Source organism: Acyrthosiphon pisum, chromosome A3 (genome assembly GCF_005508785.2).
Source record: "Acyrthosiphon pisum isolate AL4f chromosome A3, pea_aphid_22Mar2018_4r6ur, whole genome shotgun sequence".
NCBI classification, from domain to species: domain Eukaryota; kingdom Metazoa; phylum Arthropoda; class Insecta; order Hemiptera; family Aphididae; genus Acyrthosiphon; species Acyrthosiphon pisum.
The window spans coordinates 17867302-17879961 of NC_042496.1; the positions used below are offsets into that span (position 1 = coordinate 17867302).

Consider the following 12660-nt stretch of genomic DNA (forward strand, 5'->3'; position numbering starts at 1 on the left):
TCGTACAATTTTATTCAAAACAACTATTATCCATTTCGATTTGTCTTACAGTAGTGTAGACACTTTTTTATCATTTTATTTAGGCACGGGAAAATGTAAAAACAGTTCGATAGGTAGTTTGCCACACTATGCAACTTAGCAATAACTGCAGTACTTACACTACGTGGTTGTGCAGTATGCACATTATATGTTTCAAAAAATGTGCAATTGTGGCAATAAATATTATTTGTATGTACACTGCGCTGCAGTTGTAGTTGTTCTAAAATTACTTTTTGACAACACTATTACACTGTTTTTTTGCAAATATATTATTTACGTATCCAACCAATGAGTAAATAATAGTGAAATATCAATTGTATTTGTTTTTCATATTTATGTATATAATATAATATTATCTATGTACCTAAAAATTCTAGACGAGTTAAAAAAATTAGTTGACTTGCCCAGCCTTGCCGATAATATAATATTTAATAAAAGTAAAATCAATTCATGATTGCTACTAAACAATTAACATCAACTTGTATAAGTTTTTTCTAAGAATTTTTCTAATTATTCATTCACTCCTGAATAATTATACTTATTGCAAATTATAGGGTGTACGTTGAGCATTACTTGGATTCAATAATAATAATAATAAATAAACAACTTACTTTCGTGTATAATTCCACTGTCGTCCAGCTTCGAATTATTTGTGATTTTTTTTTAATACGAGATATCAAATCAATATATATATATATATATATATAGGTACCTGCAGTACTAAAAGTGTCCTTAAATGGCTACAACAGATCACCTATAGGTACTTGGTTTATATTATTTTAAAAACATTATTAAAATAAACAATACTATTTGAGCCCGAATTTAATTTTTATTGGCAAAGGTACCTCCAAAGTGAATTGGCTTATTGCGCGTGTTTCTTTTATTTATTATTTATAGTATAGTCTGTAATAAAACGGACGGAAAAATATGTGCAGTGCTGATGTACATAATATTGCATTAAATATTTAAATACAAAGTTTTAAGTTGGATAATCGTAGAGACTAGAGATAACCTATAATGGCTATATATTTACGAAAACGTATGACGTTTATGATACTATTTCCGTAGCATTGAAATAAAGAATACCCTGTAAATAAAAAATCGATCCATATTTTATTCTACAACGAGATGTTTTTTACGTTCAACGCTCCGAGTTATGTATTGATGTCGAGTGATTTCATCAATTCCGCCAATCATATTTTTATTCGAGGAAAAGGTAAATAACCACAGTATCGATTCCCTCTATTTTGCATGACGTACCAATTTGAGCAATCATTTCCTAAAAAAATGCACCTAAAAGCATTTAATATTCTATACGCTTGATACGTGTATTATGTGTATAGAAACGAACAATTATATTGTTATTCCGTTTGCGTATATTATAAAAAATATCTTTGGTTAAATGATTAAATTAGATGTATAGGTTTATTTTTTAATCAATCATTACTGCAGTTACGAGTTAAGACAGTTAAAGAGCATCCAGGTAAAAATATATGTGCGTATGGTGATTGGTGGATCGAAAGGTTGTTTTATAACTACCTGTATGTACTGTTTGCTAGCAGAATCGATAGTTTGCGATACTGCGTACCATTGAAAGCATGTTCTATAAAGGAAGCCCCCTCTCCATTATCATCTATATATTTATATTTTTAGTGAACGGAAAATAAAAATAATAAAAGTTCAATCGTTCGCATAACGTTTATTATTATAACACATATATAATATATATATATTTTTTTTTTCGCTTCCTTTCGTTTCTTCCGGAGGTGATTTTCATTTTCATTTTTATTTGTATTTTTTTTTATAATATAAAATTAAAGGATACAAAATCGGTACGAATTCTTTGACTCCGGGCCATGTTTACACGAAGGGATTCTGTTTACGTTTCGGATGCGTTTTATTGTCTAGAAGTTCGATGTAGGTACGCGCTCTTGCCTACACACACACACACACACACACACACATGGGAGTGGAAGAGTGTTGTAAGCTATTAAACACGAGACGCGCGCGGGGAAACACATACAACACTCGCGTTAACACATGTTCAGCCAAATCGGCGTTTCTGACAAAAAAAAATTAAAACGATTTTTTGTGTATTTCAAAAGTCCGCATGCCATGGTAATGTATAATAATATAATATATCATGTATATATTACATATTGTATAAGTGTGTGTGTGTGTGTGTGTGTGTTTGAGTACTACACGTATGGGTCCGGGTGGTCCGTTTGAGTATCTATACGATTATTGAATATATATGTACCTACCGCGTTTACCGCGTCTTGCACGTTTTAACCTTTTTTTAATTTCCACCTCCAACCATTTGCGACGTGCTACGTTTATGTACCCGCAGTGATAAATGCGTTTGAGATTTCTCCTCGCAAAAAAGGAAAAAAAAACCACTTTCAAAATGTTATTCATAATGTCTACACAGATGCACGGTGAGTAGACCTTTAATATTACATAACATATTATATTTTGTACCTAGATATATATGTAAAGAACATCAAAACTATATAATATATACACATACTAAAATACATGATTTTTGTGCGTTATGTTTTATTTCTTAACATAACGGTTTTAATAGTACTTAAAATAATTTTATAACTATTTACATATACGTAATACATATTATTGATTTAAATATACTATTTTCAGCCTTTTAATCAATACAAAATATCGAACATTCACATTTTGTCGATAAATTATTATATTATATAGAGACTAGAGACGTTCGATATTCGTATTCGCACAACTGATGGTTGGGCCAATTATTAAATTATTTACAAAATGTTGAAAAAATATATTAATTTATAAATAAATTATATACATCACACTTTAAATTTAAAAAATAAAACTTCATGCCATATAACTATAACATCATGTAATATTTTTGTTGTATACATACTGAGATATTAAATTAATTTTTGTTCGGTATCTTTACTTTATTATGATTTTTTTTTTTATATCCTTTGGTCTAGTTTATTTAGCTAATATTTGTTTAAATTATAATTTATTTATAAAAAAAAGAAGTTTTTTTTAAAAAAAAGATAAACTAAGAAATATGCGCGTTCCTTTAAAAGTTTATTTTTAAAAAACCTATCATAAATGGATTTGAAATATTATTTTTCCGCTACTTATACAATATATTGTACTCACAGCGCACTGCTCACATATATTGGAGTCTGTTACAAAATGTTGTGTGAATGCCTTATGAGATTATCTGGGTAATCAAATTATTCAGATTAAGGATAACATATTCTGATATTCATTAAAACTTAAAAGTGAAAGACATATTGTTGAAAGGAATTACGCGATAACCTTATGCTTCGATTTGGCTATCCATCTATTTTAATGTTTACGAGCGTCATATACATTTCGTGATGTACGATAATATTAAACATACATTTATCCAAAATATATCTTATTTTATATTTATATATACAAAAGAAAATTATAACCCGATTTGAATGGGAAATACTATTTGAAGTTTCTACGGTTTCTATTGTGTTATTGCGCAGTTTTAATAAACGCTCGCGGATACTTTTTAGAAATGTGAAAGTCCGATGCGTAATATACGTCATATACTGTGATGTACGGTATATAAGACGATAGCTTAACAAAACTTTGGACAGTCATAATAATGGTGGAGACTTATGTGTTGTGGTAATCCGCTAGTGGCGTTCATAGCGTTGTCCATGACAGTCTGTTGTGTTTGTCCGGCCGCAGTCGCCGATCTTCTCGCAACCGTACTATAACCTGAAACGAAAAGATGGAAAAAGAGTATTAAAATTAATAGTTGTTCAATAAATAACAGATTAACGTCGTCGACGTCAGACTCTAGACGACTAAAAATATGATATTATAATGGCTGGCGTCTGCGAGCGTATATACATTTTTCACACCCACTTGGCCACTTGTACCTTTTTGACTTTTAGCCAATGTGTGGCGAAATCGACACGTTTAACCAAGAAGGAAAAAATATGTCATCGTATTTCACAGTCAACAAGTGGTTTTGTTTTAAATTATATATATCATGTATATATGTACGTATATTTTGACAAGGCCACGTGCGTTTCGGAGGACCTACGCGATCGGTGACGAGACCTCTTGACCTTGCATACGAAAATAATTAAATACCTATATATACATATATAATGCGACTGCACGGTGCAGAACACTCGTCGTCATCTTACACCCAGCTCTGCACATTATATTATTATTATTATATTCTCTCAACTCTCGCTCTCCGTGAAACCGTCCATGTATAATGTATATGAGCATAATATATATTATAATGGTGAGTATTTTACGGTGTAGCAGACATGACCAAACTGCAGTGCTCACCCGAGGGGGTGTCCCACACAATTAGACGTTGCGGTCGTATAAATACGTGGAGGTCAAAGGGATCGTATCGAATATAATAATAATATGTAGGTCAGAATAAAAAATACTATATCAATATGCATAAAAAACCATGGTTTGACCCATTTATGTTATACATTGTATTTATTATAATAAGACAACGAGGTTTTCTTTTTATAGGACACTGTCTGTCAGTCACAACATACTGTTTATTGCCAACATGTGATATAAAATTGGTCCACGGGGGTTTATTTTTTATGAATGCACAACGAAACGCATTTAAACGATGCGTGCGCTCGCCACCTAAACACTGTCCGTAAACAACTAAAAACGCCATGTCGTACGATATAAACGATATGCACACAAAGATCGCGTTTGTTTCACTTTTTAAAATCGTCGGACTATAATATATTATAATACACACACACATATATATAATACATATATATTAGGTATATGTACGTCATGTTTAAAATTCGGCTCAACGGGTATTCAGTAAATCCGAATCGACAAAAACCACATCGATACTATATATTATTTATTACTCTGACCAACAGAAATAATAATGATTTGTTTAAAAAAAAAAGTGAAAAGTATTACTTTTGAGTACGAGATTCGAAAAAAAACTTCGTCCCGAGAGTGTAATATAATTTGACGATTACTAAATACCTACGCGTAAATAAACCGTACAGTTGTTTTAAATCGGTTCGAAGAACCCGATAAAAAATTATCACTATTATTTTAGCTTTTAAGAGTGAAACATATAGGTACGCGTGATAATACGACGATGATAACTATATCAGCGCGGTGATTTCATTATTTTAATTCAGGCTCGGGTTATAATATTATTATTATAATTATTATTATTGTTCTGTACTGCGTTTGGTTTGTGTCCACCCGAAGCGTAGTTTTCTGCGTGGCAATAACAATAACGATAAATATTCGGAGTACCCGTGCCACTTGGTTTCAATATCACAAGTATTAAAATATAGTATGACTATAATAATAATATGGCCACAGTGCATACGGCCCGCGAGGATTATTGTGTTAGCAACTCGTAAGTCGTAATAACCATTAGGCTGTTTTGTGTGTGTGTATCAATACGGTGTCTGTATAACGGCAGAGTTTTAAATTAATTATAATTATTATCATTGTTGTCCATGGGCAGTTGGGAGTATTTAGTATTTAAGGTTATATTTTTATTTAATTTAGGAAACGACATAGAGACTTTTGGTAAAGGCTGCTGCAAGGGTGTCGAGTAAAATTATATTTGGTTTGCTCTGATTATATACCTACTGATTGTAAAATAATAATAATGCATTAATGTTTAGTTGTTCACTATATTTTTATTTATGTTAAAAGTTTTTTGTTTTGAGGAATTAGAAAAGCATTAGGTTTCTTTATCAAAATTAATTTTTCTTTTGAAATTTTATACGACCCCCTTACAGCGCTTGAATCCCATATTATATAAAATATATTATACGACCTGTTATTATTTAATTATTTCTATATTACTGACGCCTGATGGAAAATTTCTAAAAGCTTAATGTAAAAAAAAAGTTTCTTTGTAGATAATACATTTAACATGCTTACATAGCTACATCATACCTTAGAGAGTTCATTTTAAAATTGCCCAGTTTTTTTTTATCATAAAAATCTTATAAACCGGCTAAATGTATTATTCGGCGAGCATGCTCCAATTTTAAAACAAAATAATATCAATTTCTGAATAAACCAAACTTAGAATTGCTTTTAAATGGTTTTTCACAGCGTTTAAATGACTGCATCTGTCCCAACCGTTTTAAATTTTATTGTTGTAAACTATTTTTACAGAATCGCATTTAAAGTCAATCAATACCTAACCTATAGGCTATAATAGACCACAGCGTGTTATTAGTTAATTTAAAGTTTCTATGAAAAATAATTATTTTATGATATCAAAGAAAATGATAATTTTATTGTAATGAATAGTTTTGAGTATACCTAATGAAAATGTATCCCTGCAGGCATGTGTAGTAAATTATTTGAACATATTTGAAGCATTTGAACGAACACACTGCGCCTTTAAGTATGCTCGACATATTTCAAATGTAATAAAAAATCAAAATTGAATAAATATTAAAATAAAGAATAAATTTTACTCATTATTTTAGCGCTGTAAATAGCAAAAAAAAAATTTCATAAAACGTCTTAATTGATAAACTATAATTGTATTTTCCGTGTAAAGAAAAACTCAGACAATTTACAACGGAGCTAATAATTAATATTCTCAAGTTAATTATTCAGATTTTCACGTAACTCATTAAAAAACAAAACAAAAAGTTCGTTCTATAAGAATTACTCTTAAATTGTTTGTGGCATTTTAAAAGTATGCTTATATTATGTATTACAAACAAACGCTAAAATCGTAGGTAAATATAATTAAAAATGTCTTCTAAAGAAGCTGATAAATTTTAGATTTTAATTTTTGAAGATTTATTTCTAAATTTAAACTGTAATTTATTATAGTTATCTTATTCTTTATTTATATATGCTTTACTAATTAATTTTCTAGTTATACAACTTTAATTAATATAGTTTGACATTTGGTTTCTTTTGATTGTTTTGTGAGTTCCAATATTTTATGGAAACAATTGATTCATTAACAATTTAGAAATATATTCTTTAATATTGTATTACGCCTTATAATAGGCACACATGACATATTATAATGACATAGACTATTAAGAGCTTGAGTATCACGTAATGAATTACCTATTCTTATATTATTATGCGCATATGGATATTTTTTTCAATAGGATTGTTGACATAAAATGTATTGAATGAAATGCAAAAATTCATTTACGACCAGACATAGTGTGTACTTTGTAGGTTAAGACCTAAGATCGAGGTTACCAGAACGCTTGATGTGCAAATTCTTGTTTTGACACAGCCTGTAGGTGATATCGTAAATAGTTCTGATTGAATCATTATATTGCCTCTTAACTCTTCACCTACACGCCACGAGTGGTCAAACACTCCATAGTCCATAGTCACCGCACAATACAACAAACGTTCTCACATATTTGTCGCCGTACTCTCCCCCTCAACCATTCATACTAATATTAAATATATACAACACTATGGATTCAACAACCTCTATAAAGTATTCGATTACAGTCGTTTACGTTGTACAGCATACACGCATAAATATAGCTACATAGGTATGACTATATGATATGTAGGTATAGCTAATGATTTTAATAGATAAAAAATGGGTTTAACTTGTAAAAAAAATTAAGGAGGTACTCACCATTGTCGTGAGTCAAGTTGTACTGGCAACCGTAATCTGCAAACTGTTCTTGGTAACCACCTGCACCTCCGACGTAACCGTCAGACTTTTGGCTTTGCCAAAAGCTGGCCGCAAAATGGTCCAACTGGTCGTTTCTGCTGCAGTACCCTCCACCACCACTGACACCAATTCCACCACTGCCTGCACCACTACTGTAGTCATGTTGCTGTTGCTGCTGGTGGTGATATCCCGCGACCATTGCAGCCGTGGCGTCCTTGTAGTCGTACTGGTCGTGCAGGTAACACGCCGCCGGCTGTGACTGTGGTTGCGGTTGTTGCGTATGCGGTTGAGTGGCAATCGATTGCTGTTGCTGCTGCTGTGTTGGCTGTGATGGCTGTGGAGGTGGCAGAACCGGTGACGGCTGCGTCTGTGGCAACGACTGCGGTTGCTGCTGTTGGACGGACGGATGATGGTGATGCTGTTGCTGTTGCTGCAACTGTAGATTTTGGTGATGGTGATGGTGGTGGAGGTGCTGGTGGTACTGTGACGTTTGGTAACCATTACCAACGCCGCTGATAGGTCCAACAGTCTTCTGTTGGCATTTGCGACGGAATCCCCGGGGTCTTCGCCTGAACGAGCTCTCCTCAAACATCAACTCCGACGCTGGATCCACCGTCCAGTAGTGACCCTTGCCAGGACGCCCAAGTCCTTTCGGTAGCTTGATGAAACATTCGTTAAGTGACAGGTTATGTCGCACTGAGTTTTTCCATCCCTAAGAAAAAGCATAGTTAAATAGTTTTATATGATATAAATATATAATATATTTAACAATTTATGTATAAATTTGGATACAGCGTATTGAAATGCCAAATATCTATACTGTAAGTATAGCACACACATAGAGAGGTATATTATGATAAATTATGCAACGTAACGCACTGTTACGCACAATAATTAACGTTACGCGAGCATAGAATTTATGGTACACAATATACACATACATAAAGAAGATGGGTGATTCAGAAAAAATATAAATTAAACGATTTCAAATAAATTTATAAGTGAATAACATTTTACGATCTATTGTATGATAATTAAATATAATTTTCAAATTTTGAGTTTTTTAGAGTCATGCATTTAAAAGCTTTAGGTGTGCCATGTGAGTATGATTGGTAATCAGTATGATGGTATAATATACCATTTCAGATACGGGAGATGTTTGCTAAAGTGTTTACAAAGAGTACGGTTAATTTAAAGGTCAACAGAGTTATGTTTATTAACTAATTTATTTATTTAGACTTAATAAAAAGACTTAGGTATTATCAATAGTTGGAACAATTGGAAATCACTATTGTTGATGTATAGTGTATACGCTATAGTGTTTCAATGTTACATAAATACAAATACAAATAAAAAGTTCACAACATTCATAACTACGTTTATGCAAATGTATAGATCGGTTCACAATACGTAGTACTTTTTTTTAGTTTTTTAGCAGCAGTAAATGCTGGTAACCGGTGACTAAAAAAATCTTAAGTGAAGCTGATAAGCGGTAACCTTAAACTGTTCACGAAAACGGCACAATTTAGATGTTACATAATTTTAGTATTTTGTTTGGATATAATATTATAATGTGTATAATATATAATGTGTATCTATAGATACATTTTTTAAATTTAAAATGAATCTTATTCATTAATGTTTAGTACAAATTAATAGAAATATTATTCAAATTATAAACTGTAAATGCTTGTAAAAAGTAGCGTTCAAAGAAGTCAAATATAAATGTTCACTATATTAACGATAAAAAATTATAGAGATGTTACTGTACCTAACTAGTAACTACTGAAACAACACAGTACAATACCTGCACCGTTCCAAAAAAAAGTATTGTGCTACTATAGCGACACTACAACCAGCACACTACTTCTAAGTTCCAACCATTGATAATATTGTTAAATGGCTATATAACACGCAAGTACAGAAAAAAAAACAGCAGACCAGACGCAAGTAAAAACATTCATATTATAGTTAAATCGTATTGTCAAGTATTCAAATAGAATATGAACCTCACGTTGGAAACGTAAAACCAACGTTGTAGTTTTGTACCGACTTTTCCGTCGACATAAATTATTAGTTTTGTTTCGTTTGATCACATATAATATTATTATATTAACATCAATTGTGTTCAAAAACACAATACAGTTAGTTTCTATTGTAAACGTTATATTATCTTAATTCTTAATCATTTGATGCAATTTCAATAAGTAAAATGTTAACTATACAGCATACACATATAGAATGTCAACACAACACAAATTGTATTAAGTTGATATTTACTTTCGAAAGTCTTGAAAATGTGAAGCGAATGAATGCTGTACAAATATAATATAAAATGTAGGTACAAACACGAACATTAGGTATTATATATGAACCTAAATGTGAAAAGAAAATTACACCTATTTTACAAGAACTCAAAAATAAAAAATAAAAAAGCTAATGGTTATTTTTGATACCGAGCAATTTGTTTAAGGAGAAATAAACTAGTTTCATTTAACGTCTTTAATATTTAAAGTTAAGTAAAGTTATAAATTATGCTAAAATAATATTATTTATTTTGTGAGATTTTGAGCTACACACTAAATTTATTTATAATATTATACATATTTTAAAATGATGAACATAAAGCTGGCTATAAAAAAATTTCACCCCGAGCAATTTATGTTTCCTTTATCCACCCCCTCCCCCCACACAATATGACTACCTACTACCACTATTAAGAATTTACCATATAATTATACACTTATTTAAGAGTCATCTATGTGTTAATCCATACTTATAAATTATAATGATTTAATTTGTATTTTGTAATGTAATTTGTTTATTGTTTCTCATCACAGTCATCAGTATTTCTGATTAGAATTTAGGTCGTTATAATGATCACTATACAGTTTACAGTGCCTCGGTGGCTTATTAGTTAGGTGTCCGTAATTTTAAGGAGCCTATTAATTGAGGAGTTTTTATAATTTGTCACGTATATCAACTTTACTTATAAAGGAATTTTGGTGGGCCTAATAAATAGCCATCTCAGTGCACTACGTTACAATTAATTACATTTAAATAGGTACTTACAACAAAAATAAAATTTATTTTTAATATTTAATTGTACCAAAAATATATTAAAAATATACAAGTAAGATCATATTAGTCGTTATAATTTTATCCTGAATAAATATTTTCTTCTTGAATTCAATCATCTTAAGCTGCTTTAATATTTATCAAGATTATACATATTATATAAATAAACGGTAGTTTATAATATTATTGTCTTATATACGCAGACAGTTTGAACAATTTACCTAATATGTTTTGACCAACTATAAAACATAAATATACCTATAAGTCCTATATACTTATTAAACTCTAATCTACTAGGTATATACACAAACTGCATACTAAAAAGTGTATACTAGTACACTGAGAGAGAGAAAGAAAACAAGTAACAACTTTTATTTAAAAAAAAAAAATATATATATATATAGGTATATTTTATTGTTTTCCAAAAAAAAGTCTATTGAATATTGTTTAAAAGATAATTAATGCGTTTTATCTACATCGTTTACTATTATGTATATACCATACACCTGCAGGTAATATTATAATAATATAACTTATAAGAGACCTCCCTATACGGTTATACACTTATACACTGTTATTATTCTTATCATATATTTCAAGTCACAATATATTATGCGGTGTGTGTATTTACCTGATAGGAACCTCTGAAGAAAGGGAATCTGTGCTGGAGGAAAGAGTATATTTCGCTGAGTGTGAGCCTTTTCACCGGTGAACTCTGGATTGCCATCACTATTAAAGCTATATACGAGTAAGGTGGTTTTTCCGACCTGCCTGACCCGACGCCACCAGTCGTCGCCACCGTTTTCGCTGTCGTTCCGACGCCGTTGTTCTTCTTACAATTGTTATTGTTATTGTTGTTGTTGTTGTTGTTGTTGTTGTTATTATTATTGCCGTTGTTGAGAGATTTTCTCTCGTCATTTTCGTCTTCAGTCTTGACGATCATCATATCCATACCGTTATTTCGATAGCGCTCGCGTTCGAGCGACCGTCGTTTTATTATATATTATAAGGTACACGCCAATAACCAAAATAAATTGTTAAAAAAAATATGAAATGCAATTTTTTTTCTACTGGTCGAAAAAGTGAAAAATTTAAAAATACGCAAAACCGCAACTACAATTATTATTACTATATTTCATCGAGGCTCGCACGTATAAAGTATACACACAGTCAATATTATTTACACGAACGAGTACCGTAAACGCGTATACGGACCGTTTATATTGTTTACACCCGTCGTACACGATTCACGCATTACCAATGCAACCGGTTGGAGTGGCCGGGCGGACTGTCACCCCGGGCGGAGCGGCGGCTGGACCAGAGAGGAAAAAATGGGCAGGCCGGTCGTCGGCCAATCCGTGGCCACCGCCGTTCTCGATAACGCGATGATAATATTAATGATGATAATGATTATAGAGGGACACGCAGCCTTCGACGCCGCCGCCGACACCTCGGCGATGTGCCAACACCAAAGCGTGCGCCATACCTAGTGTTTGAAAATTTCGTGAAATTTAAAAAAATCAAGAAATATTTCAATTATCATTATTTTTGTAGTTTTGTCTTGTAAAATATTAAATAATTAATCTAAATAAATTGAATACCTCATTAGTCATTGACACACACATTTTTTTCTTAGTTTTAATGTATAATAATATAATATTGTATTTTTTTGCTGTACCTATTATTTGATGTAAAAATGTAAAATAAATAAGGAATAGATAGTTATATTGTATATGTACCATGTACGTGGTAACTTATATAGTTATATGTTAAAAATCAGATCAGAGTTTTCTTGATCGAGAATCCTTATGAGTTATGACATGTATTTGTATAATTGTATATAAAAA

The 12660-nt window shown here is 31.2% G+C and overlaps 1 protein-coding gene across 1 annotated transcript; it reads right to left on the bottom strand.

Moving 5' to 3' along the window:
* Positions 1-2686: 2686 nt before the first annotated feature.
* Positions 2687-12166, bottom strand: LOC100573371 (forkhead box protein F2-like). The gene is made up of 3 exons (XM_003247529.4): positions 11445-12166; positions 7697-8447; positions 2687-3798 (listed from the first exon to the last, which is right to left on the bottom strand). The coding sequence occupies exons 1-3, from the start codon at positions 11763-11765 to the stop codon at positions 3656-3658; spliced, it is 1215 nt and encodes a 404-aa protein (XP_003247577.1). The 5' UTR covers positions 11766-12166; the 3' UTR covers positions 2687-3655.
* Positions 12167-12660: the final 494 nt, after the last annotated feature.

Coding starts and splice junctions, on each gene's coding strand:
- LOC100573371 (XM_003247529.4), bottom strand. CDS start 11,765: ATGGATATGATGATCGTCAAGACTGAAGACGAAAATGACGAGAGAAAA. Junction 8,448..11,444: donor TCTTCAGAGGTTCCTATCAG/GTAAATACACAC, acceptor GCTTTTTCTTAG/GGATGGAAAAACTCAGTGCG. Junction 3,799..7,696: donor CAACTTGACTCACGACAATG/GTGAGTACCTCC, acceptor TTTTCGTTTCAG/GTTATAGTACGGTTGCGAGA.